This window comes from Balaenoptera acutorostrata, chromosome 8 (assembly GCF_949987535.1).
Source record: "Balaenoptera acutorostrata chromosome 8, mBalAcu1.1, whole genome shotgun sequence".
NCBI classification, from domain to species: domain Eukaryota; kingdom Metazoa; phylum Chordata; class Mammalia; order Artiodactyla; family Balaenopteridae; genus Balaenoptera; species Balaenoptera acutorostrata.
The window spans coordinates 88,521,941-88,548,836 of record NC_080071.1 but is presented as its reverse complement, the minus strand read 5'-3'; the positions used below and the strand labels follow the sequence as shown (position 1 = coordinate 88,548,836).

Below are 26,896 nucleotides of genomic sequence, written 5' to 3'. Positions count from 1 at the left end.
CGTCCCGGGCGGGGCGGGGCCGGAAGCTCGAGCACGGATTGGCCGGGAGAAAGCTGCGCCAAAGTGTTTGAAAGGCCCAATCAGCGCCCGGCCTTTCCGAGACAGCGAATGGAAAACCGGAGGGGCGGGCCGGAAGGGCGGGAGTCGCTATTTGAACCGCGACGCGGGGAGCGGGTTTCTGTTCGCTTTCCCGCTGGAGTAGGCATTTGGCTGTCAGCGCGCCATGGAGGGCGAGGTGCTGGGAGAGGAGGCGCTGCTGCGGAAGCTCAGGGACAGCCGCCGCCGCTTCCAGAGGCGCATGCAGCAGCTGATAGAGAAGGTGCGGCTCCCCCCGCTGGAGGGGAGGGGGAGCGGGACGGAAGGGGAAGGAGTAGGGGCGGGAGGAGGAGGCAGGGTTGGGGACCCCCGAGACTTGCAGCCTCGCGCTGGCGCCTTCTCAGCCCGGGTCAGGGGTTCCTCTCGGCCCTCCGATCTGACGGGATGCCCCTTCCTCTCCCGCAGTACAACCAGCCCTTCGAGGACGCCCCGGTGGTGCAGATGTCCACGCTGACCTACGAGACGCCCCAGGGTACGAGTCAGCGCCCCTTTCTGAATATTTACGGTTAAGAGTGTAACTAGAATAGTGTCCTACTAGAGTTTGAAATGCTGTCCCTGCTCTCTTGAAAATAAACCTTGTTCACCTAGTAGGTACTAAACCATCACTAGTTCCCTTGAACCTATAAATTAGTTAAATTACTTATTTCTAACAGAATTACTTATTAAGACAGAATTCTGATGACACATAGATGCATCCTCATTAAAAATGTCCCCTCCTGGGTTGGCATCCGCGCTGGCTGTTTAATAGCCATGTCAGCTTGGGCCCATTGCTTTAGCCAAGCTGTGACTCAGTTTCTTCACCTGTAAAATGAAAAGATGATGACAATAATATTTACTTGGCGTGGAGATTGTGACAGTTACAGAAGATGAAGCTCTTGGAACAGTGCCTGGCACTAGTAAACACTCGTACTGACTGTTATTTGACCTGTTTGATTTGAGGTTCTGAGTACTTTGGAATTTGACCTGAATCTAAGGAGAAGGACCCATTCTGTTAATGGTTGATGCTGCAAACTGACTTAAATCTCATGGATTCTCTTTGGTAAATAGCTGGAGAAAGTTTGCCCTGGGTGAGGTCAGTGTCTGCCATTCAGCCTCATTCCAACACAGTATTACCTACTAATGAAAGTGAATCTCAGACCCAGTTCTGCTGTGCACCAGACAGACAGGTACAAAACAGTTCCTAATTCAATGAAATCCTAGCTCTGCTTTTTCAGCTGGCCTAGCCATACCCTGGGTGAAAAGTTTATTCAGGCAGAAGCTAAGGTATTCCAGTAGTAGGTTTCTGTTACTCTGGCCTCTGTCAGGTGGTGACAAGTCTAACCCGAATGCAGGACTCAGGAGTGTGTAGAAATCATTCCTAAGGGTGCTGTCAACGGGCTTCACAGTGTTCTCATGGCCTGTTCATGCAAGGATGGGCAATGTCTGGAATGTTCTGGTCAATTCGCATATCTTGAACACCACTAATTTCACCAGTGAAAACTCATTTCAGACTCCCGTTTGATGAGAACAGTAGTCAAGCATCAAACACTTTAGCATGTGGAAGACCTCCTGGAGAGCTTGTTGAAACAGATTCCTGGGACCACTGACAGCAATGCTGGATGTGGATTCAGTGGGTCTGTGTTCTAACAAACTTCTAGCTGATGGGAGTGCAGCTCCCTAGACCTGTAGCTTCCCCTGGAGAGGTACTCATGTTAGGGAGTGGCCTTTTTGATTAAATGCTAGCTGACCACTCTTACAGGGTGAATTCCTGCAATTTAAGGCAAAACCCTAGGGGGTAGATTGGAACTAACAACCACACTGATTATGGTGAAGACAGCAGGTGAGTAATAGTCATTCACATGTTGACAGCTAAGCATATGCCTGTGCTTCTAAGAGTCTCAGGTTTCCCAACACCCTGCGAGGTGGGCACTGTTAGAATCGTCAGTGTTTCATAGCAGAGGATACAGCAGAGAGAAGTTAAGGAACTTGCCTGTGTCACTTAGCCAAAGTGGCAAAGCTTTGGTTTGACTCCAAGTGCCTCTGTTCAAGCGTCACTCTGTTCTGGAAAGGCCACATGGCTCAGTGGTCAGGACCCCAGAGAGTCACTCCCCTGGGTTCACAGCCTGGCCTCACCACATGGGCGAGTGGCCTGGGCTGGTTATTTCACCTTCTCCTTGCCTCTGTCTCCATCTGTACAGTGAACTTGGTGAGTATCTATCCCAAGGGAATTAAGAGTACCATACGAGTTATATGTCAGTGAGTTGTAAATGAGGTGTACTTGGAAAGGGTTTAGACTGGAGCCTGGAAGAGTAAGCACCGTGTAATTATTGCTGCTGTTACCATCATCAACAACCATCTCAAGCCTCGCAACCCAATGATCCCTTCTTTATTAATTTGAATTTACCTGGGAGCCAACGGAGGTTTAGGGAGAGATTGAGTATCTTGCCCAGATTCTGCTAGCTAGTAAGTGCAGGACTCCAAAACTCAGTGTTTACCCCCTGTGCCGAGGGCTTGCTCTGTAACGTGTACATTGTCCTGAGAAAGCACTTGCACGGTACATGGGGTAGAGAGGTTGCCCTTGAAAAGTGGTCTCTCTCTCTGTAGTATATGGATTACTCTCAGTATATGTATTTTGAGGACAGTGCTTGGCATACATATGTTCGTTGTTTCCATTTAATTTGTGGCTTAATGCTGGATTCAGTGAGCTGCTTGCTGCCTACTAGGTAGGAGAGATTTTCGTTAATGACAGATTTTTGTCTAGTGTTGATTTTTGAAAAACCTTCAACCTCACAAAGATGAGAAACAACAGAATATCAGGAATATGGCTTGGTTATGTCTTGGTTATAGTAGATCTTTCTGTTGCCTGTCACTTTGGTTTTCTTTGAATTCAGATTGAACAGAAACTCAGTGTTCATGATTACTTAAGTAGTCATTTTTATTTCTTTTCTTAAGGATTGCGAATTTGGGGAGGAAGATTAATAAAGGAAAGAAACACAGGACAAATCCAGGTATTCAATGTCAAATTTTATTGCCAACATGCCTTGCCGTGGAGGAAGGTTGATGTGAATAAAGGTGGAGATGAGCTGGAACTGCGCCCAGGGGCCACTGCAGGGTGTCGTTCCACAGTTTTCTCACCCTAACTGCCCTGTTTTCTTGTGTGTAAGGATTTACTGAGACGCATGTCTTCTGTTGCTTGTCAAGTGCAGGTAGGAGCTTGTGATGCTTATGCCCCTTGCATCCCCCGGTGTTTCCCCTGCCATGGACCAAGGGGCTCTGACAACTGGAGCCCACCTGTAAGGTGGAGCCAGCTGGATAGACCTCCCCCATCCCCAGCTTCAGCCACAGCTACCAGCTTGCTTTGCCGGGTCCATACAGGAAAGAACAAATCCAGGTCCTTCCGGGAAGGAAAAAGGCATCTTTCCCTCTTCTGAAAGGAGCAAGAGGTTCGGGACAGGGTGCCCTGTGCCGTTCACTACCTTTTAAAACCCAGGTGTGTTTTTCCCGAGTTTATCCATGGACACAGCAGCTATGTGATCTCTTACCTTCATGGGAGGGGCCTTCCTACTGTGAGACCCAGGGTGTCTTGTTTTTTTGTGGCAGTGACTTTTGTAAGGATGTCTGGTATCCTCTTCATCACCACTTCTCACCATGTGGTGCTTCCTCGTGGCCAGTTGGGGAGCCGGTGCCCAAGAATGAAAACATCAGCATTAGGGTTACATAGCAATTAACAGCAAATCTGAAATCAAATTTCCTCCTGATTGGTTATTTTAACACATAATACATTTAGTCATAGAAATGTTAGAAATACATATAACTACTGAAAATTAACCTGACTCGTATATGCAGAGATAAGAGATAGTCACTAATAATAATAATATTTTAGTATACTGTGTATGTATTTATAAATACACATTTCTTTATCCCCTTTTTTCTTTTAAATACACTTTTTTTTACCCTCTTTTTTCCACTTAATACACATTGTGAAAACTCCTCTTTGTCATCTGTTGTATAATTCAATCTCCTTTTTTAAAAAAACCTGCTCTCTTATTGATAGTCATTTAGCTATTTTCACTTTCCTTTATTATAAGTCAGGATCAGCACTCTTTTCCTGCAGAAGTCTAGATCAGGGGTCCCCAACCCCTGGGCCATGGACCGGTAGAGGTCCATGGCCTGTTAGGAACTGGGCCGCACAGCAGGAGGTGAGCGGCGGGCGAGCAAGCGAAGCTTCATCTGTATTTACAGCCGCTCCCCATCGCTCGCATTACCACCTGAGCTCTGCTTTCTGTCAGATCAACGGCGGCATTAGATCCTCATAGGAGCACGAACCCTACTGTGAACTGCACATGCGAGGGATCTAGGTTGTGCGTTCCTCATGAGAATCTAATGGCTGATGATCTGAGGTGGAGCTGAGGTGGTGACGCTAGCTCTGGGGAGTGGCTGCAAATACAGATCATCATTAGCAGAGAGGTTTGACGGCACAGAGACCATAATAAATCAGTTGCTTGCAGACTCATATCAAAACCCTATCAGTGAGTGACAAGTGACAATTAAGCTGCATCTTATGGAGTAGACTGGACATAAGCAACACACTTCGAGTGTCACTGTCTCCCATCACCCCCAGATGGGACCATCTAGTTGCAGGAAAACAAGCTCAGGGCTCCCACTGATTCTGCATTATGGTGAGTTTATAATTATTTCATTGTATATTGCAATGTAATAATAGAAATAAAGTGCACGATAAATGTAATTCACTTGAATCATCCCCAAACCATCCCCCCACACCCACCCCCCAACCCTCCCGCCCCGGTCCATGGAAAAATTGTCTTCCACGAAACCAGTCCCTGGTGTCAAAAAGGTTGGGGACCGCTGGTCTAGCTGATAAATATGTTAGGCTTTGCTGCGCACGTGGTCTCTGCTGCAGCCACTCAGCTCTGCATTGTAAGGGGAAAGCAGCCAAGGACAATAGGTGAACAGACAGGTACAGCTATGTTCCAATAAAACATTATTTATAAGACCCCTGTTATATACAGAGACAGAGAACCGTTCTTATCTCTTCCCAGTGCTGTCACCCCTGTTCAGTAAGTGCCAAGAAGTGGGATCATTATGTCAAAGGTTATGCATTCTTTAAATTATACATAATAATGGTACCCACTGATCAGCCAGTGCTTGAATGGTCTTGGTGGCAAAGTGTTCTCATCTGGACATTTATTTAATGTTTTTACTTAAAATTAGGAGGAGCCCTCCCTGGAATCTACGGAATTTTAAGCCCCTTTCCTGGGATTAGAAAACTGGGCGTGGTCTGTGATAACAGCTCAGAGGTCTACAGCCTCACTCAAGTCACCACCGGCTGCCTGCCCTGGGGCTGTGGAGGCAGTAGGCCCCGTGGGCTGTGCGTGGGCTGTGCATTGACCCAAGGGTTTGTCCTATCACATGGCCTGGGTTCTGTTTCCGACCCCAGAGCTGCCTGTAGTTAGACGCTGGTGCCGATTGGCTGCTTCCCCATGATTCTCAGGCCACGTTCTGTGACGCCTCCAGACACAAAACAGCCCCGGACACTCTGCCCCATCCCAGCTCACCCGAGGCAAAGGTGGTGACCTCCCCCAGGCAGGATTCACAGACGCCTAGGAGATGCTGTCTGGGCGCCGCCCCGAAAGGGACAGGCCTCACCACGTTCTCACTCCTGTTCTTGCAAGGCATGGCGGTGGTGGGGGGGGGGGGGTCCTAAAAATATTTTAGCCAATCTGGCATCTTGAATTCTGCAAGTTCCCTAGTGAGAGCCCATCCATGGCATTCGTTATGGTTGTTAGAGAGGCCAGTTGTGCGGATGAGGCTCTAGAGAGGGAAGCACGGCCTCCTCGGGGGCGGCCCACTGACCGCCCCGCAGGCTGAGCCATGGTCAGGACAGCTGACCGCCCCATGGCCAGAGCTCAGCTTGAAAGTGGCTCCCCATGCCAGGGTCCCACCACATGCTGAGGCTTTTAAAGGAATTGTAGGTCTCATGACATGGAGATAAACTCACTGTTAAGATTAAAACACAGAAAGTCACAGAAAGTCCCCCAGGGGCTTCTTGAATTTCCGGATTCTACCTGAGGATCTGGTGGCAGTTGTGTTCTGTTTCGTTTTGGCCGTGGCCCTGTGCTCGCCTCCAGCCCAGGGCGTTCTGGGCCTGTCCACTCGTGCCCCTGTTTCCCGCTTTCCCTGCTCCATCACTTACCATCCAAGTGGTTTCTGAGGCAGCAGCCCTTGGCACGGCCAGAGGAAGAAAGCTCTGTTCTTTTTCCAAGGGAAAGCTTGTCTATCTGCTAGGAGTTTTGAGGCCTTTTGTACTGTAATATTCTAGAAGAGGAGCCCCAGGAAACTTCCTGTTCTCTCATACGCTAAAGGAAGAGGAAGGATCGTCGGTATGTTACTTGACAGTGGCTTTGAAATGTGTTATGACCGAATCAAGCGTGTCTTATCGACTTCAAGGGCTCCCCGGTGAAGACGGACGACAGGACAGATGAACCCACGCGAGTCCCAGCTGAAGGTCACGAGCTTCCCTTGCCCTGCACACAAGTTGAGGGTGAGTGTCCTGGCACTAGAAAGCCAGGTCCGGAGGGACGTGGGTCTTTTGTCAGAACATTTCAAGTCTAGATCCCTCACTCTGACTTTTTCCAAGGTGTATTTTAAAAACTAAAACATTTGAAAGCGCCCTGTTACTTCTTTCTAAGCTCTTCCAAGGAGCTGTCTCGCTCACAGTTACATTGTGGTACTTGACACATAAACGGTTCTCGAATATTCTAGAATAATAAAGCCCTCACCCCGACCCACCCATTTTATTTTGTTTTGACCTTTTGCCAAAAAAAAAAAAAAAAAAGATTAATCTCAAGAATTTATTAACAGTGAGACTTTGACGTGCCCTCGCGGGCTGGTGTCAGGGACCACTAACTCCTACGCGCCCTGCAGGCGTCCCTTCTCCTGCTTCCTGTTCCCGTGGGGCCTCCTTTCCCTTCCTCAGGCTAGCTGAGCCGCTGAGCCCCTGGCCCAGTCTGTTTTCTCAGAAATCCACCCATCATCTTTCTTTCTTTCTGTCCCAGCCTCTCCCTCTACCCTGGGTACATCCCATCAGATGTCACCTTGAACACACAGAACAGAATTCATATCTCCCGTCTCGGGCCCCTCTCTAGCTGCCTCCCCGTGTTCACCTTCCCTCCACAACCCAGTCTGTAACAGTGGCCCATTTCACCGCCTCTGGTGTTCTTGCCCCCGTGCACACCTCAGCTGGTCCCCTTCTGGCTTCTGGCTCCGTCTCAAAAGCACACCTCGTGGTGAGGCTCCCGGCGGCCCCGTGGCCGAATCCGGTTGGCATTCTTTGATTTTTATCCTGTTGTCCTCTCAGTAGCATTCGAAGCTTCTGGAAGGTCTGGCCGTGGCCTCAGTGCCCCTGAGCCCCCCGGGCTTTCTCCCTCCTCTCAGCCCCTCTGTCATCCCACCTCCCACCTTCGCTGGTGCCCTTTCCCAAGAGTTGGGCATCTTTGTCCCTCACTCCAGTGGAATCCCCTGCCCAGACCCTCTCTGGGTGTGTTTATTGCCAGCGGCCTCTCTCCTTGAACACTTTGTCTGCACTCTGCATATCTCAGCTCAAAAAGCCAACCCAACAGACCTGTCCTCAGGGCAAGGCCACCACCGTCTTCCCTGTAGAATGAGCCAGAAACCCAACATCCTCTTGGCCTCAGCCCCTCCCTCTTCCTCATATCTGAGACAGCGCTGTCCCGTGCCTTTGCCGCCACCGTCTCTCTTGCCCCTCTGCCCCATGCCCCACGGTGCCAGCTCCTGTCTCCACCTGGCCTCCACCCCGCTGACACCTTTGAACCTGCGAATCTGGTCACGTGGCTTCTCTGTTCAAAGCACTGCAATGGCTGCCCATTCCTCTGAGAGTGAAAAGAATTCAGACCATGGCTGACCTGTCCTCTGTCTTTTCGCTGCCCCCCGGAAGCCCCTGGTCCCCAGATTGGAGCAGACTCCCACTTTTACCTGCGTTCTCCACACCTGGCTCTTCCCCTTGTGGCAGCTAAACGGCTGAGTAATTACAGACTTTGTTCTTGAACACCCATGTCCTGTGGGACTGGCCTTTCTGCAGCCTTTGTCCGCCCTGCCCAGGCCCTTGCCCGCACTGGGCAGTCAGAGATATGGGTTGAGTCCTAAAGGGGAAACCGGTGGTCTTTCAGATCAGAACTAGAAAGAACTTGATGGAGATGTTTACTCACGGGTGTTATTTGTTTACCGGTATCAATCCAAATTTTAACTCCATAAAGCCTTGGGTCCGTGAATTTCCTGCACTGCTTGAAATCAGTAGAAATAGTTCTTCTTGAGCTGAACTGTCCAGTGTGGTAACCACTAGTCACCTGTGACTATTCAAGTTCATTGAAAATTAAGTGAAGTTTAAAATTCAGTTCCCTAGCCTCCCTACCCACATTCCACGTGTTCAACAGCCACATGTGGCTAGTGGCTGACATCCTGGACAGCAGCTGGGGGACCTTCCGCCATCACAGAAGGTTCTACTGGACAGTGCTGGCCAGTGCTGGCCTAGAGGGACTCAGCTTCCAGGATCAGAGGCCATGGAAAGAGCCAGAGGTGATACAAAAGTTGCTTTCCCACGTCTCCCCGACTCTGGGCGTGTTCCTGTTCTGATGGTTTCTCTGCAGGGCGACAGATGGCCATGTCCCTATTAAAGGGGGCCACTTGAAGCAATAGGAGTTTTCACTGTAAGGTATACTCAAGCAATGCAAAAACTATCCTCGAGAGAAAAATGCAAGCTTTCTTTAAAAATTCTGATGGAAATTTCCTTTGCTTTTAGATTCAATAAGCAGTGATACTGATACAACTTTATTCCAGGAAGATGTGGTCGCTGGTAACTTAATGGTAAGACCTGTCTTTTGTAATGAAGGGACAGAGTTGAGGCTTGGGGACAAGTGCACATTCTCATGACCCGCATCTTCCTGTAAGTCCCCTTCTGAGGTTCGCTCTTTGCTGACATCACCCCTCAGGTCTCTGTCCCCACGTTCAGATCCCCTAAGGCAGCAAGTTACCCCTTCTCGGTTCAGCACGTACTGCCCCAGTTCAAGCCCGATTTACTGAACTTACGTAAATGTTGGGTGATGTTCCCTCTGCAAATAGAACAATCCCGGCTGTGGTTCACAGTGTGCCCTGGGCCTTGACCGACCTCACAGTGTAGAAAGTTAGGTTCTGAGTCGGTCTTTCCCCATAGAGATGGTGTCATAAGGGAGGCGCTCTGGGGAGCGTTTCCAGGTCAGCCCTCGGGATGGACGAGAACACACAGGACAGAATCCCCCCGAGCCTCTGACCCTGACCCCTGGGTCAGATGCCAGAATAGCTGGCATGTGGTTTTCCTCTGAAAGCACTACTTTTTTTTTTTTTTTTTTTTTTAAGTTATACAATTTTTATTTATTTATTTATTTATTTATTTATGGCTGTGTTGGGTCTTCGTTTCTGTGCGAGGGCTTTCTCTAGTTGCGGCAAGCGGGGGCCACTCTTCATCGCGGTGCGCGGGCCTCTCACTATCGCGGCCTCTCTTGTTGCGGAGCACAGGCTCCAGACGCGCAGGCTCAGTAGTTGTGGCTCACGGGCCTAGTTGCTCCACGGCATGTGGGATCTTCCCAGACCAGGGCTCGAACCCGTGTCCCCTGCATCGGCAGGCGGACTCTCAACCACTGCGCCACCAGGGAAGCCCCTGAAAGCACTACTTTTGTACAGAGGTTCGCCCACACTCCCGTGTGTGACTTGTGTCTACCTAGAATTAGGTAGTGGCCCTGGCGGAGGAAAGGGGTGCGTTGTGAGGTATTGTGTCGGGGTGGCAGTGAAGGGGAGCAGGCGGCCCTGGCAGTAAAGGGCCAAGGTGTCGGCCGTTCCCCGGTGTGTTCCTGTGACCCCCCAGTCTGCAGCCCCAGGCCCTGACTAAGCCCCACCGGGGTGCACAGTGGAGGCTGAGGCCCCCTATTTCCAATGTATGGCAGGTGAGGGGTAGGAGAGGCCAGGGTCCCTGCCCCCTGAGGTGGACACTGAGCTTCTTTTCTTATAAACATACCAATTGGGGTCGATTCCAGTAGTTGTGTCCTAAACTCGCCTAAGAATATTGTTTCTTTTTTTCTCTTATTCTAGTAATATTGTCATAAACTTCTCCAAACTGGTATGTTTTGTCTTTCTATTTTCTTTCGGATTGTTACCATTGGGTCAGTTCCCTAAAGTCGGATTCCAGGGTCAGGTGGGTTTTCAGAGGGGGCTGGACCACTTTGTGCTGCTAACAGCAGGAGGTGAAGAAGTGACTTGGAGGAACTTCGTTTAAAGATGTGTACACTAACGAGCTTGCCAGTGTGTCCCAGGATCCCAGAGCTCGGCCGTACCCAGCAGCTCTTACGAATACTGACTTCTCTTTGGTGTCAGCCTGCAGTGCCCTGGAGCCCAGTGAAAAATGAGCTAAGGAGGAAGTACTTGACACAAGTGGATATCCTGCTGCAGGATGAAGGGGGTTTGGAGGTAATGTTTCCTAGGGTGTGTCTTCATATAAGTAAACCATGAACTAGAGACACACTGAGGTGTCATCTTGTCTTGTTCACTCGCCACAGAGCCTGCAAAGAGCGTTTCAACGGTTGTTTCCACACCGTTTCACTCACAGGCTCCCCAGATCCCGCTCTGCCTGAGTAAATACTCTGGGACCCTTGGGCAGTGCAATCCGCTGCCCGCTGTGCTCTGGGCAGCTCACGGGATCTAGTAGGGCCCCCACCCTCAGGCAGAGGGCTTTTAAGCTGCAGAATTAGGGAAGCTGTAGCGCCCACCTCCCTCCTTCCCTGCCGTGACCAGGGCTGCCACGGGCCACAGGGCGCCTGTTCTGCCTGCTTCGGCCGTGATGTTGGCGAGATTGGGGGCTGCGGTGGACCCCGTGGGAGGTGGGCAGCTCAGCAGCCCCTCTCCCAGGCCTGGTGCCCTCCACCTTCCACGGCAGCCAGTTTCCTGGAGCTTTGCCTGAAGGAGAGCAAAAGGCTAAAGGTGGAGTTCACGCAAGGATGCCAGCTCTTTAGTTTTCCAAGTTCTGTCAGTCTCATCTCCTAAAACAAAGGACATTTTAATACCAAATAACTAGGAAGTATGTGTTCTGGAATAAATAATTCATCTCAGAGGCAGCCAGCTTAACAGGAGCGTGGATATTTTCTTGTGCTGCTGCTGATGGCGAGAAGCCTGTATCTGAACGAGTACGGGAAATGCCTTTTTCCTTTGTCTGGAAGCAGCAAGCGTGGCCTTTTGGTCGCCCTGCCGGTCGCGGAAGGAGGCCAGGGCCAGGACCGGCTCCGTTGTCCCAGCAACGGGTTCTCCTTCCCTCCATCTACCTGGACCAGCTGTCCTTGCTATCAGAGGATAACAGTGGAGGAGGAAAAGCCGCCAGACCTCCCGAGAGAGATTCTGGCAGACGTGGGGCGGTGGTGGCCCTTGGGGGGCAGGGGGCGGTACGTGGAGGCCACGGGGGCAGAGCTCCTGGATCTTCCTAAGACAGCTCTTGCCACCACTGCTGGAGGCCCAGCCGGCCGCCGGCCGTCATCATGGTCGCGCGTGTCACCACTGCAGCCGCAAATGGAGGCGCTGTCTGTGGTTGGGAGAGCAGTTGGGGCGGGAAGCCCGAGCCGACACCTGACAACTCCTCTGTTAAAGTCATCTGCTTTGATTCCAGTGTGCCAGTTACGGAGAGGGAAAGGACACCCGTGTGACCCTGGTCCCTTCATTGGCCTCGCCCGCCAGGCCTGCCCGAGGTGAGTGTGACGTAGAAACTTTGCACGGACGATTCACTTGTGGTAGAGCCACGGCGCCCTGAGCTGGGCATGTTTCATCACCATGAACTGTGAGAGACACGTGCACGTCATGGGTAACTTATTACGTGGTAAGAAACAGTGCTCTTTCCTTCCGGGACTCGCATGCTAATTGCTAATTAGCTCTTTATCCCAAGTTAGCATTTTGAAAATTTTTGACTCTCCAGAAATGTAGGACTCATACAATAAACATCCTTTACCCACATTTAGCAATTCACGTTTTGTCACGTTTGCTCTATCACTCCCGACATACACGCACGTACACGTGTGTATATGTATTTGCATTCATGTATATACCATCCCTAAATGCTTCAGTGTCTCCGAAGAACAGGCTGAGTCCCCTCAGAACCACATTAAACTTGGCACACGTTGAAATGTCACAGTGACACAATACGGTTTTACCCAGTCGTGCCATCGTTGTCCTTTGCAGCCTTTTTTGTTTGTTTAAGCAGCTCAGGACCCACTGGGGCACAACCTGTCGTGCTGACTGTCTCCTTCAGTCCAGGAGGGCCCCTCGGCCTTGCCGTTGTCACCATCATCATCTTTGCCATCACTGACTTTCTTGAATAGTCCTGGCCTCCAGGAGATTTGCAGAATATCCTTCAATTTGGACTTATATGTGGTTAAGTTTGTTAAACATTTTTGGCAAAAATACTACACAGGTGACGTTTTTGTCCTCTCAGGACGTCCTGTCAGCCTGTCCCATTGTTGGTGACTTGAGTCTGGTCGTACAGTTAAGGCAGGCCCCACCAGATTTCTCACTGCAGAAGTGCCTTTTATCCTTGGGGTCATCTGTGGATGACCCCTTGAGGTTGCCTGGTAGCCTTTTCCCCAGAACCCTCGCACCCCATGGTTTTTAGCATCTCACCATGACTGTTGCCTGAGCTGGGGGCGAACACAGGCCTTTTCTGGTTCTGCCATCCCCCCTGCCTGCACTCGTTGGCATTCTTGTATAAAGAAGGCTGGGCTATCTCCCTTCCATTTCTTTTTTTCCCTTCCTTTATCCTCCCCAACATGCTTTTTCTTTATTTAACTTTTCCAGAATCAGTAAGAACTCATGGACTTTTTTTTTTTTTAATTTACATAAGAATCTGTTGTCAGTTTTCGTCACCCGTTAAGCCTGGAGGAGCCCCTTCCGTGCTGGCTTCTGCGTCCTCCGACCTGTCTCCGTGGGGGTTTGAGCTCTTCATCCCCCACCCTGATTCCAGAGTTTTCCCCCAGCCCCCACTGGCTCCTCCTTAACGAGGCTCATTTGGCCGGTCATGCAGCACAAAGTAGCCTCAGAATCACAGCACCTGGTACCACTCTGCTCAGTAATGTGCTGAGGAAAGTTCCAGATCTCCAAGCAGCATTGTCATCCTCAGATAATATCCCGCTGAGGGAGCGCATTCAGAGTTATTTGGATTCTATTTTCTCTTTCAGTTGCTGTCAGTCTGGCATACAGTTAGGGTCATTTTCCCTGTCTGTATTCAGTTTTACAGTTATCCCCATCTTCGCTGGTTTAATTTTATTTTTCTAATATGTAAAACATTTAACATGATGCAGAAGTCAAAGCTGTGTGAAGAGGTGTGTTCAGGAGTCTTCTCCCTTCCCCACCCAGCCCTGTAGGCAAACAGGGTCCTTATTTTCTGGTTTCTAATTAATCTTTGACAAGGCAACCAATTTCCAAACCATCACACAGGGAAGGAAGGCTCCTTTTAGGAAGGTCAGTGGAGAGTAAACTGTTTTGATAGCTAGAAAGAAATCTCTGAGAAGAGTCTATTCCCAAATATTTGTGAATTTTTCTTTTGCTTCTGTTTTTTGTATTGCTTAAAAAGAAATCACAATGTTACGTTATACTCCTGAAACTAACATAATGTTATATGTGAGTTATATCTCAATTAAAAATGATAATTGAAAAAAAAAAACCCATGCTCGTCCCCATCCAGCCTTCAGTTCCCTGATCTCTGCGTGTGGTCGGTTTTAAATGGTTAACGTGGCTTTGCCTTGTGTGTGTGTTTCTCCAGAATGCTACGGTGGCGTCTCTGAAGAGAGCCCCGGTGGCCCATTTCAGCCGACTTCATCGCCCAGAGAGGGCGATGCTTCGCGCTCTTGCTCAGTAGGCCTGGCCCTGGTGCCGAGGGGTGATGGCATCTCCTTACAGGGAGGGACCGGTGGCAGCAGCTTCTCAAGCAGCCGAGGCTCTGAGGCTGAGGACGTCTGCAACGCGACACTCAGCGATCTGTACGCAGGCATGCTGCACTCCATGAGCTGCCTGCTGGGTGTGAGGCCCTCCTGCGTCATCTCCACCAAGACGTTCATCCGCCAGAACTGGAGCTCCAAGCGGAGGCACAGGTGTAAGAGCAGAATGAACAGAACGAGCTGCAGAGGAGGCGGGCGCTCTCGGAGGAGCCCCCAGGAGAGACGTCCACCCAGCTCCGAACCCGCGAAGGACATGGCAGTGTTAAGAGATCGCAAGAACTTACTCGATGTTTCTGGCCATAAGATGGGTTTAAAATTGGGAAGGGCTTTTCCTGAAGTAAACAAACCCCAGATCCACGCATTCGCTTCACGTTGGAAGGAGCTTCCGAGAACGCCTCAGAAGCTTCATTCTTCATTGACTTACTTAGACTCCAACGCAGTGTATCATCTTGATCAGGAAAATAGATTCATGACATTAAAGTGGTTGATTTCTCCTGTAAAAATAGCTTCTAGACCCAGAGTACCGCCGGGCGAGGGAGGGAATCGTTATAGGGAGATCGAAATCAGATTTGACAAGCTTCATCAGGAATATTGCTCGAATCTTAGGAAGCAGCCCTGCCTGACTTACCTTTCCGGCTCCTCCGCTGTGGATGTGTACAGAGGTGGTCCAGCAAGCCCTGGTAGCCCCCAGGGCGTAGAAGCCCACAGGCCGAGTAGCCCTCTCCGCAGAGCAAAAGGTAAGAGGTTGAGTGCGGCTTTTGAAAGCCTGGGCGAAAGATCTATCGGAGAAGGTAGCTGCCCACCAAAGAGTGACTCCTTCCCCTCACTTTCAAAGACCAACTCCACACACAGCCCGGGCCGCTCGGAGCAGACCTCTGACCTTGCTTGTCAAGGAAATGATCTGGGAGGATTTAGGAAGTCAGTATCGCTCACCAAAGCCATTTCAGTACCCAGGGTACAACCTCCAGGCTGTGCCAGGGATCGTTACGATGACATTAAAGAAAAATTTGACAAGCTTCATCAAAAGTATTGCCAAAAATCGCTTCAGCAGACGCAGGCACCTTCGTGTACCAGAGCATCTCCAGATAAAGCAAGTGTGGGAGTTCGGTATCAAAAAGAAGACTTCTTAGGAAAATTCGATCCAGACTCTGGCTCCCAGGGCCCCCCAAAGTTGTCATCATCACCCCAGCAGAGCATTAAAAGTCCCCTCGGCTCGAACACAATTGGGGCCCCTCCATCTACAGGTTTTGCTCTCGATGCCGGCTGGGGCCGTCAAGTCCCTACAAAACGACGCCGATTATCAGACCCTCAGGTGTGCAGACAGTGGGCTGGACCCTGGGATTTCTCACCTGTGGGCAGAGCCATCCCGAGGCCCGGGGAAGAGGCTGGCTCTTTACAGCACACCTGGGAAGAGAAGGTGCGTTTCTGTTTGTCGAATGTGGGTGTTTTGCAACAGGATTCTTAGGTGTTAATTTTCTGAACTTTCTCCCAAATTCTTTTCCTTCCTCTAAAATCAGCATTTTTACACATTTTCTATTGGAATGCATTTAGGGGATGTTTCTAAAAAGCTTCCCTTAAGACACTCTATCCCATCCTTGTCAAACTGTCACTTCCAGCCTCTTCACCTCACACTCAGAATATAGCTGTTGCAGGCAAAACTGATCTAGAATTGATGACTCTGACCCCTTCTGGATCCCTCCTGGGGACAGAGCAGGAGTCAGCCCTTGGAGAACCCCCAGCAGCATCCCACTCATGTGAGGGCCCGGACCACACGCTCCTGCTCGGCCCACGGTCTCCTGTCCTCCCCACTGAAGCCCACCTGCTCCCCAACCTTGGCCACGGTTTAGCTTGTGCAGGTGCCTTAAGCTGAAGCTTTACCCTGCATGCACCATTGTATCTTCTCCAGAGACAAGCCGCCGTGAGTGGTTAAATTTTCTCACGTGGGCGCCAGCTTTCCCAGCCTGAATTTCAGCGTGTCACACGCGGGGATTTGGACGATGTATCCCGAGTCCGTGTCACTTGTCCACTGGCTGATGGGATCTGACTGAGTTTGGTTTGGCCGGCTCCTTCTGGAACTACAGTATAAACATACTTAACCATTTTTCTGTATTTTCTTTTCTTTCTCTACTTAACGTTATAAATTTCTTGAGGGAAGGGACCAAATCTTCGTGAGCTGTGAACACAAGGAATTTTAAGGGCTAACCTCTGCGTGCCCTCTGTGCTCCAGGCCATGTTAACCCTTTTTCACACCTTCCTTCCTTAATCCCCATGTGAACCCTTTGATGAGATAGGTTCTGTCCAATAGGCAGTGCTAGCTCTTCTTATAAATAAGGAAATGTAGTCTTAACTGCTGAATCCCACATGGGCAGTGCATGGCTGGGCCAGGATTCGAAAGCCCATGGCCTTAACCACCAGTTTGCACTGCCTGCCTGAGGAGTTACCGTTACTTTTGTTTTTCTTTACGTTCCTTAGGATATTTATTAAGCAGCATAGCATTCTCTAATGACTCAAATATTTATATATATTCATTGGAGTTGAATACAACAGTTAAGCTTTTGGGGGCAGGCAATGGGAATTCTAGTGGAATTATACTGAAATCTATTTTTTTTTTTTTTAGAGGAAAGAACAACACATCTTTCAGGATGGAAGAGAAAAGTGATTTCGTGTTAGAAAACCTCAAAGCTGAAAATCTATCACCAAGTTATTCTTAAGTATTCCCTCTTTCCTCTCTTTGATTTTTGTGTATTTTTTTAAATTCTCAGGAATACATGACAACTTGCTTTGCTTATCTGCCTTTCAAAGCAAATTTCTATGAAATTGGTTCCATTGAGATGACTCTCTGGGTTCTTGGAAATTATCTGAATAAAGTTGACCAATTAAAATTTTTAATGTTATTCTTTATAGGCCGATTTTTCTCATGTTTTCTTTGTTACATTTAGACGTGACCAGAGAATCCTCCCTTACATTTCCTATTTCCTTAGAGAAATCGTTTGCTATGAATCGTTTGCTAAGTTTAAGTCCTGGATACAGTGATCCTGGAAGGAAAATACAGCTGCTTAGTCTTTTAAATTCAGACCCATGGGACTTGGTATCTTCCATAATAGGAGGTAGCAAATCGAACCATCGTACAACTTACCCATAAAAGTAATTCCTAGCATTTTAATATTTTTAGATGAAAACATAAACAGGCCTGTGATGGTCCCAAAACACACTTGTAGCCACTCAGCACCCATGACACCTCATGATTTTTATTGGAGCTGTTTATAATAGGATATCACAGTGACTTTTTTTTTTGGTTTTTTGATTGTTTTAATTTCTATGCCCTTTAATTTTGTCTATATTTTTGATACACATAACATTTAAATTTTTTAATTCTTGTTTTTGTTTTTTCAGTTGTAGAGACAGTTTCTCATCTAGGTCACCATAAGGTACAGAGGGCTTATTGGCTTGTACTGGAATGGGCCAAGGTAGACACCGGGAACGTAGGGAGCTCTGGCAATTCACTGGTTCTAGCATCTCTCTCTCGTGGAATTTCAATGATCTGCAAGTATAAATTCCCCCCTTATAACTTGGCCTTGGACAGTGACTCTTTTAAATAAAATATTTCAAATACTCAGAACACAGTGACAAAACCCATGTACTAACATCCTGAGTAAATAGTTAATATATTGCTGTGTGTAATGGATTTTTTAAGTAAAAGTTTAGAGATGAGATTAAGTTGCACACCTTTCCTTCCCACCCTCCGTCCATAGGTGACCATTCTCCCTGTATTGATGTACCCTTTCCACCCACACCTTGTTTCACTAGGACGTTACCTGCGTGTTTTACTCAGCTCTGGCTGCCGTAACAAAATACCAAAGACTGGGTACTTAAACAACAGAAGTTTGTTTCTGGAGGCTGGAAGACAGATCAGGGAGCCAGCACGGTGGGGATCTGGGAGGACCCACTTCCCAGCCCGCAGACAGCCACCTTCTTGCCATGTCATGTGGAGAGAGGAGGAGCTCTGGTGTCTCTTAGGAGGGCGCTGATCCCGTCATGGGGGCCCCATCCTCATGACCTCATCCAAACCCAATTATCGCCCAAAGACTCCGTCTCAGCTACCATCACACTGGGGGTGAGGGCTTCCACTTGTGAATCTGGGGGGACACGTTCAGCCCAGAGCCCTGTGAACTGGGAGGGCCTGCACCGCCTGGAGCTGAGAGCCAGGCCAAGAGCCTTACACCTTGCAGGAGGCTCATTTTCCCTCAGTACAGGCTGGCAGGGGACTGCTGGCTCAGGCTCAGACCAGATGGGTGTGGCCCTGCTATTCTAGACCTTTCCCGCGTGCCTGCGGCTTCCTAAGAGCACAACCCCTGCTTCTCCTTCGTCAGGAAAACTATCATCCTTGCCCAAAACTTCTTGTGCCTGGCCTCCCTCCCGTGCCCTCCATATCTAGCAGTCATGCGAAGTCTCACTGGCCAGGCCTAGCTGCCAGAGACTGGAAAACTGAGTTTGTGATGCTCTATCGTCTAGTGGAGGAAGGTGTAGCCAAAGGGCCTAGAGGAAGTTGGCAAGATCCTCTTAGCCAATTTATAGGATCTGCCAATAAAGGACCCCATTAACTACACAGAATGGTATGTGTTTTTAACTTTCACATAAATAACTCGGGGTTGTATGCACTGTGCAACTTTGTCTCACCAAGAGGTGTTTGCATTTGACAGGAGATGATTGATGAACATGGGTCTCATTGTAGAGTTCCTTAGGTAGCTGGTGTGTCCCACTGTCCCACTGGGTGTTTGCTGCTAAGAATACTCTTCAGCCACCATCCTTGTGCACATGTGCAGATCTACCTGCAGCTCCACCCAGAGGTGACTTGGTCACGTCTTCAACTTCCATAATTATTGCCAAAGTCCTCTCCCAAATGCCTAATCCCATTTGCACTCCATCCAGCAATAATAAAAGGTCCCATTTCCCCACACTGCTGCCACTAGCCAGTGCCACTGTTGTGGGTGTGAAATGCACAGCATTGCAGTTTGCATGCCTTCCTGGGGGGACTGGCTTTTCAAGCACTCTCTCATGACACTGCTTTTTAATTTGCTGTATTACTGATTTGGGCATATTCTGTATGCCAATCCAATTATATGAATCAATCTAGTTTTATATAAATTGCAAGTAACTTCTTCCATCTAACTTATTTAACTTTATGATATTTTATCATACAGAAGATATTTTAACATAGAAAAGTTGATGTTTTATTTTTACTGGCTTCTATTACTTTTGAAGGAAAACCTAGGGTAGGTTTAAGACAATACTATATTGTCTTAAATTTTTGCTTTCTGAGTTTGGGTCTATAAACCATCTGGAAATGTTTAGCAGGGGCATTAAGGGAATTGATCAGAGACCTGATTTTACAATTGTATGGCTTCTCCCAGGACCTGTACCGAAGGGCACATACCTTTCAACTCTGTCAGTGGGACTCAAGTCTTCCGGCAGCAACAATCTTCATCACTTGGCAGGAAATAACTTCACTGTCTATTCCACGGGAGCCGCCAAACAGTGTGAGAGCACGCTTCCGGGAAGCCTCTGGTGCAGGCTGATTTCGGGACTGCTCAGCAGCGCTCCCGCCCATGGCGCCCAGGGTGGTGACAGTCTTGGGCAGTTGCAGTGAGAATGGTTTGGAAATCCCACCTTCACCTGCTCTGGGGACAACCAGAGACTGTTCTGCGGATGGCCTGAGTGTCGGAAGAGTTTCCCTGCTCTCCCCCCCACCTCCCTCTGCTTGTTTCTTGGGCTTGGAGATAATTCCTCCTGTTTGACCCTCTGCTGGGCTCTGCTCCAGGCCTTGCTGGGTCCCTCCCCATCCTGGTCCAGCAGGCCCTGATGTGGAAAGGGTGAGGGTAGATGGTGAGGGTAGATTTCACTTCCTCTCTGAAGCCCCCCGGATTACCTCCTGGCTGTGAACACTCCCTGTGCGCTGCACCGGCACCAGCACTGCCCCCACTGGCGGCCACCCTCCCTCACCCTGATGCGTGTCATGGTCACTGGTAGATGCCTCCTGTCCCTTTAAGAGCAGGGTCCCTGGAAGCAGAGTCCGGACAGCAGCTGGGCTCCTCTGGTTACCCCAGCACAGTGCCTGGCAATGGACACGCCATCCGCATGGATGGAACTGGAATGCAGTGAAGACACAAAGGGGGCTCCAGATCCTCTGGGCTGAGAGGAGCTGCCGGACGTACACACACTCGGGGGAAGTGGGAATGAAGTTCCCCTTGGCTCCACTGTCTTGGCTCTGGGGCGACATCACCTTACAGTCAGGAATCTGCTCTCCAAATGGCAAGGGAGGTTTATTTCAATGGGAGGAAGGAAAGGGACACTGATTATTTAAGAACAATGCTTTTCTTACAAACTAAATTAAAAGTGGTTTGCATCGCTGTGGTGGGGTTGGCACGCTGGGGAGAGGCAGGTACATTCTGTATTCAGACCACCTAGGAAATTCTTCCAGGTGAAGCCAAAAGCCAGTGATGACTACAGGTATCCAAGATTTTGAGAGTCTCCAGGGATGCCCTCCGGACCCCAGGATCCGAGTCCAGCTGTAGCTCCTGGAGGGCTGAGAGTGAGCTTAATCAGGAGAGGATGGGGACCCTCGAGGCCAGGCCCGCGCCCGCCGCCTGCCCTGGGCAGGGTGTGCTGATGAAAGCCCTGCCCAGGGAGCTGACTGCGGGGCGAGGGGCTCACAGGGGCTGTGGACTTCACCCCCCTGTGTGTGAATTCAGAAGGTGGCAGGTGCAGCCATGTCTCCACGCACATCTCCCATGTCTGGGGGCTTCCGTTACTTCAACAGGGACAGAAAGACCACCCACAGGACCCAACTGCTGTGTGGATCAGCCAAAGGAATCAGGGCGAGTTATTTCACCCACGTGTGTGGCCGGGGGGGGGGGGGGGCAGAAAGCACACGGAGCCATCAGAGCTGTCTTGCTGGAAAGCCCGCCACCCGTTCATCCACCTCTCTGTGCCCTGGCTACACCCCTACCCCCAGTACAACCAGGGTCAGCTGCCTCCCCCCTCAGGCGGTTTCCCTAAGCTCCCAAATGAGCTTAGTGCACTCATTTGTGACTCATACTTGAGTCTCCATTACTTACAGTTCCGTAATGTAGGAAAGTCCAGCTTTTTCAGGTAATCTGCAGACACCTGCTTCATAATGATTCCTAAAATGATAGCCAGGAAATGTTCATCACACGAATATTAGGGCAGTGAGAGATTTGGTTTCACCTTATGAGGGTCCCTGTTGAGGGTTTAGTTGAGGATACTTAGTTGAGAACAGGGCATGTAGGAAGCTCCTTGGGACACACAGACGGGGACTTCCACCTGAACCCAGGTCCCAACACCTGTCTCCCTGCTCCGGGTCTGGGTCTGACCTGATGGCCTTCAAGTCCCCTCCTGCATCAGGAAACACTTGCCTGCTCACCTGCCAGGTTACATGCAGCGATTCTGATCCTTGACAAGTTACTTTTAACATAGGTCATTGTTTCTAGCAAGAAGCTGTAGAGAACGGCAGGCTTTTTCTGAGTCTGCAAAAAACAGGTGGCACCCAGAGCCATGGAGGATGAGATCCTGGAGACCAGCTGCTCACAAAGAGCAGTCCCATCTGTCTGAGGCTGAAGGGTCTGCCCAGAGAGGCCAAGTGCACATATCAAAGTCACACAGCAGATTAGTAGCTGAGCAACTTAAGGACCTTCAGTCTTCAGTTATTCTTCTCTGGCCCACAGAGATTACATTTGCCCACAACCTGCACTGTCCAATATGGTAGCCACTGACCACACATGGTCCTTGAGCACCTGAAATGTGGCTAGTCTGAATTAAGTGTAAAGTACCTCCTGGATATTGAAGACACTACCCCAAAAAGGTAAACTATGACATTTATAATTTTATATTGATTGCATGTTGAAATGATGATGATTTGGATCTACTGGGTTAAATAAAATCTACTATTAAATTTGGTTTCACCTCTTTTCACATTTTTCAACAGAAATCTTAAAAATAGGTATGTGGTTTGCATTCTCTTTCTTTTGGACAGAGCTGGTCTCGACACCTCACATCCAGAAGGTGAACGCAAGGTCACAGGATGAAGCCCCAAGCCCCCGGGGGCCACCTCCCATGGGGCCATCCCCCCTCAGCTTCCTCACCAAGACAGAGCACAGGGTTATCTGGAACCTGGTCATGTCCTTGGGGGCAATGGCATCACTTTGGTCCGAGGAGCTCTCCAGGGCCTTCCAGCCCCAGAAGTGCACACACTGAAACATGGTAGCCACACAGGCCTAGAGGGACACAGGGCAGGACAGCAGGGGAGGTGTCAGGCAGACCCAGGGGGCTCACACAAGGGGTGGGGCTGCCAGGACTGGCGTTCCATCAGTAAACTCGAGGGCGGCCCCCAAAAGCCTCAGGGAGCCAAAGAAGGGCAGGCTGGTGGGCCCTGGGAGGGTGCCTGGGACCCAAGCCCACCAGCCCATGTCACGCCTGTGTGCATAGTTACTAAAACCCCTTGGGAGCAGGTGCAGCCGCACTCGCCCCCTCAGCCATTAGCCAGCACATTGGTGCCCTCAGCAGCCCCGCCGGGGACCCGCCCCTCCAGGAGACTGGGGGTCAGGGGCCTGGCTGCGACTGCCAGGATGGGACTGAGCTTTCTCAGCCCCCCAGATCCCCTCCACCGGTTCTTCCTGTACCTGTGCCCTGCAAGGACAAGCCCCCCGGCCTCCGGCCTCCGGTGGGGTTAGACCACGGGAAGAGGCTGATTGGGGGGCTGGGAGGGAGGCTGGGGTATCTATTCCCCCGGGAGTAGGAGGGCAGCAGCACCCACTGGGGCCCCCGGCTGTGTTGGTCTCTCCTCTCTGTGGCTCCTTCGTTAAACCCTCTCGGTCACCTTTCTGGGTGTGCTGTCACTTCCTACCTCGACTCCCACCCCTACGTGGAAGCCTCAGCTCTCAGCAGCAAGACTGAGGGGACTAACCTTGTGGCCCCAGAACTGGGGTTAAGACAGTAGATGAACACGCTCTGTTGAGGACGCCTCGTTTGGGGCCAGCTGTATCCCCACGGCTCCTGAGGGGTGGCAGGACCGCCCCTAATCTCAGCCACCTCCCCACCATCCCCTCCCCAGTCCACAGACGGAGACAGGGAGCAGGCAAGACAGAGGTCAGGGTCATGGGCAGCACGGGGGGCGAGGGGCTCCGTACACGTGTGTCCCCAGGCAGCCAGTGTTAGCCTGAGAGGCGGCAGCTAAACGAGGGCGTGGGGGCCTCCCCCTACCCCAAAGCAACAGAGCAGCCGGGCCTTGGGGAAGGGGGAGAAAAGCGGTCGGAAAGCCAGGCACCCTCCAGCCCTCCCGGCAACCTCGGCACAAGCCTGCCCCACCGGGAGCCAGAGAGGACAGATTTAAGGGGAGTGTTAAACTTGACCAAGTCGTAATTCCCAAAAGGGACAGCAACTTATATAATCTGGTAGAAGAAAGGGCGGCTGGTGAGGCCCCTGGAGAAGAAGGAAACTCCACCATGCTTCCCCCTGCCCCAGAGCCCAGATTCCTCAATAAGCCGGTTTGTGGGTCATCTCGACTGGTCCCTTTCCCAGCCTGGCGTGAGGAACCAGCAGATCATGGCCTTTGGGGTCTCGGGAAGACTGAGCGAGTAAGGGGACACCCCAGCTAGCCGGGCCGGCAGCCCCAAAGCGTGTGCTCCTTTTGGGGACAGCGGGCCCTGGACTTTATACACAAAGCGCAGGTGTGTCTCACCTGGGCTGCATCGGAGCAGGGGTCCTGGCAGTGCAGCATGAGGGGGACCCAGGCTTTCTTCACTCCCTCTTTGAAGAAATGCTTCTTGGAAATCCTGACCACCTTTGCCAGCTTCCCGAAGAGGACGAAGGCTTTGAAACGCAGTAGCTCGCTCTCCTGCACCGGAGGTGGACAAACAATTTCTGAAACTTGGGAAGCAGGAAGCCCAACAAAACCACAGCCATTAAGAGGTGGACCCTCTTAAATGCCTCGGCCCCTGCGAAGCCTTCTGGGTCATTCCATCGGGATGGAGTCTCTCTTGCAGGGCTCTCGGGACTGCGCGTTATTCTGGTGTTTGTGACCTTCTCTTCCCTAGGTGAGGGCTGCGCTGGATCTGACTGCCCACCGCCGCCTAGCAGAGCCCGCATCTCGCATGCCACAGCTGTCCAAAGAGCACTTGTAGCTGCGAGGAATTAAAATCGGGGAGAAGGGCCCCAGGGGCCCTAGAACAAGATCTTTTATTTTTTATCGGATGCCACGATCAGCCAATCGAAACAGCAGCAACAAGTCAGACCTTGTAGCCCTTTTTGTTCCAGGGTGCGTCTCTTCTTCAGGGGATTAGAAGTGGCCACCTGTCCACTGAGCAGCCATCTGAGGGGCCCCCACGAGGGCCAGGGCTGAGCAAGGCTCCAGTGCGGACTCACGTGGTCAAAGAAGGCTCTGCACCGCTCGGAGATGGCACGGAAGTCGGACCCCACGTCCCCTTCCCGCAGCTCAGCCAGGGCCTTGGCCAGGGCCTCCAGGCCCTCGGCGGTCACGCTGGGGCTCACGGGCCCCCTCAGGGAGCACAGGCACTTCTCCAGTAAAAGCTTCCGGTACTGCCTCACCTGGGGGGCACGGGAGCCATCAGCCCGAGCCGGGTTCCCCGGGACACACCGGCATCGGCCCCTCAGACCTTCTCGGGGGCACCGGGCCCTGCAGACCTTCTTGGGGGCGCCGAGGGCCACGTTGCCAAGGGCGCGCAGGGAAAGCACCCGCAGGGCCTCGTCCTCCCGGTCCACGCCCTTCTCCAGCATCAGCGCTGCCGGCTCCAGCAGCTTCTCCTGCTACAGGATCAGGACACTCATGAACTGGAAAGGAGAACTTCTTACAATTACCCCTGAGAGAGGCCCACTTCTCAGCCACAAAGCAGGACGTGTGATGACATTCAGGGCGTGGAATTGTCTCTCTGCGAATAGAAGAGGATTCTGAGCCCCAGCTCCCAGGACCAGCTCTGGGCTCCTCCGCCTGCCAGCTGTGGGACCCTGGCAAGTGCCTCAACCCCTCTGAGCCTCAGTTTCCCCACCTGTAAAAAGAGGGCAATGCCAGTACCTGCCTCATAGGGTCGCCGTGAGGATCCGATGAGGAAATACATGGGAAATCCTAGGTGAGCGTGACCTCTATTAATACACTTATCCGTCATTTATTTCTTCAGTTAACATGATGGGAATGGCCACCGAGCACAAGAGCCATGCCCACTGTGTTTGAGCAGAAAAGCACAAGAAGCATGGATTCCACTCACCTGGGACTCAGAGAGTCACTAGAATGCCGGGGACTCAGGCCTACAGGGAGCCCTCTGGCATGCGTGTGTGCATGCGTGTCTTGGGTGTGCATGCACACATATGAGTGTGTTTTATTAAAACTTAAGAAAACTTAACACCAAACTGGTGACTCCAAAATTGAAAATTGATTCTCTGGCCCTTTACAGAACATGTCTGCCACCCCCTGCAGTAGGCCAATGGTTGGTTCTTACGACATACTGGGCATCAGGCAGCCAAGAAAATTTCTCCTAAAAGGTTTCTGGTCAGTTCCCTCAGGACCCCATAAGTGCCCCAGCTGCATGGAAGGGTAGCTGGGCCCCAGTGGCTCTGACTCCCTTCCCGGCCTTCCTGCCTGGCAAAGCCTGGTTCACCGCTCAGAGCCCTCCTGCAAGGCCTTCCCCAGGGAAGACCTCCTCTGGCCCCTGGGTGTCGCTGGCACTCACCACGTCACACATCCCTTGGCTGCCATGCTTCAGGGCACAGGCCGGGTCTCAGCCCCTCTTTCACCACAGTGCCCGCCCTGAATTATCCATGTGATGAACGAATGAGGGAGTGAATGAGTGAACGAACACACAAATGAGGGATGTTCGCCTGCCCACCCGCCCCACCCCGACCCCTGACTCAGAGCCTGTGCGCCTGCCCTGAGATGAGCCCCCAGGACAGCCCGGGGGTCACCCAGCACCCCACCCCACCCTACCCCGGCCCGCCCCGCCCGCCCAGCCCTCCGCACCGGCACCGTGGCCTCACTTCCACGCAGACCGCCGTGCTGCTGATGGGATAGCTCAGGGCCTCCGAGGCCATGCCCCTGAGCACCAGCTCCGGCAGCCTCTGCCGGTAGCCCTCGGCGTTCTGCACGCACAGCCTGCAGGGACAGCACCACAGTGGGGACTTCTCAGCTCCTGCCGGGCACAGCTGCTCTGCAGCAGGGCGCCCAGGGGGCAGAGCTCCTAGGCCAGGAGGTCACTGAAGTACTGACTCTCCATCTGCTTTTCATAAAAGGGCACCAGAATGAGGGCCACTCAGGAGACGTCAGACCCCGGGAAGGAACTCCCAGTCCTGCCATCCTGGCCCAGCTCAGGAGCCCCGTGTGGCCTTGGGCATCCCCACCCACCTCGGACCTCACTTTCTTGCCTTGGAGCAGGAAGGGCTGGAAGAAAAGATTCCCTCTGCCCTGCACCCTCCTGCCACCCAGGGCCTGGGATGCAGGTCAACATGGCAATCCCCTGGAGCGAGGCATTCAGCCACGACCCAGACCTTCCATCAAGGACATGGAGCTCTGGGGAGCCGGGCGCCCACCTGGCCAGCAGGCTCGCTCCCTGCAGGAATGTGGAGCTGCTCTCCAGGAGTGTCCACACGCCCTGCTCTTCCAGGGTGCGAAGCAGCGGCTCGCTGTTGAGCTTCCGGAACAAAAGCTGCATGGATTTGATCGTGATCCTGGAAGAAGGCAGGGCCCCATCAGGACGCGGCTACCC

At 51.4% G+C, this 26,896-nt stretch overlaps 2 protein-coding genes across 3 annotated transcripts in view; one reads left to right on the top strand and one right to left on the bottom strand.

Annotated features, from left to right (window-relative positions):
* The first annotated feature begins 48 nt into the window (after positions 1 to 48).
* On the top strand, positions 49 to 16,997 carry HJURP (Holliday junction recognition protein). Of its 2 annotated transcripts, XM_057551536.1 has the most exons (10): positions 49 to 319; positions 502 to 568; positions 3,028 to 3,083; positions 6,544 to 6,637; positions 8,912 to 8,976; positions 10,516 to 10,608; positions 11,795 to 11,873; positions 13,937 to 14,848; positions 15,356 to 15,528; positions 16,729 to 16,997. In XM_057551536.1, exons 1-10 carry the CDS (start codon positions 224 to 226, stop codon positions 16,768 to 16,770), a joined length of 1,677 nt encoding a protein of 558 aa, XP_057407519.1. In that variant the 5' UTR covers positions 49 to 223; the 3' UTR covers positions 16,771 to 16,997. The 2 variants fall into 2 exon arrangements, with proteins under 2 accessions (XP_057407519.1, XP_007184958.3); XM_007184896.3 differs by having other exon boundaries at positions 57 to 319; positions 13,937 to 15,528.
* Positions 16,998 to 20,572: 3,575 nt separating this feature from the next.
* The window catches only part of MROH2A (maestro heat like repeat family member 2A), a 44,415-nt gene continuing 38,091 nt past the window's right edge, over positions 20,573 to 26,896 (bottom strand). The window contains 9 exon segments of the mRNA XM_057551483.1: positions 20,573 to 20,694; positions 21,227 to 21,292; positions 21,553 to 21,655; positions 22,271 to 22,402; positions 23,866 to 24,021; positions 24,549 to 24,731; positions 24,828 to 24,974; positions 26,172 to 26,286; positions 26,721 to 26,858. Of these exon segments, the coding sequence (XP_057407466.1) occupies positions 20,573 to 20,694; positions 21,227 to 21,292; positions 21,553 to 21,655; positions 22,271 to 22,402; positions 23,866 to 24,021; positions 24,549 to 24,731; positions 24,828 to 24,974; positions 26,172 to 26,286; positions 26,721 to 26,858 (1,162 nt within the window).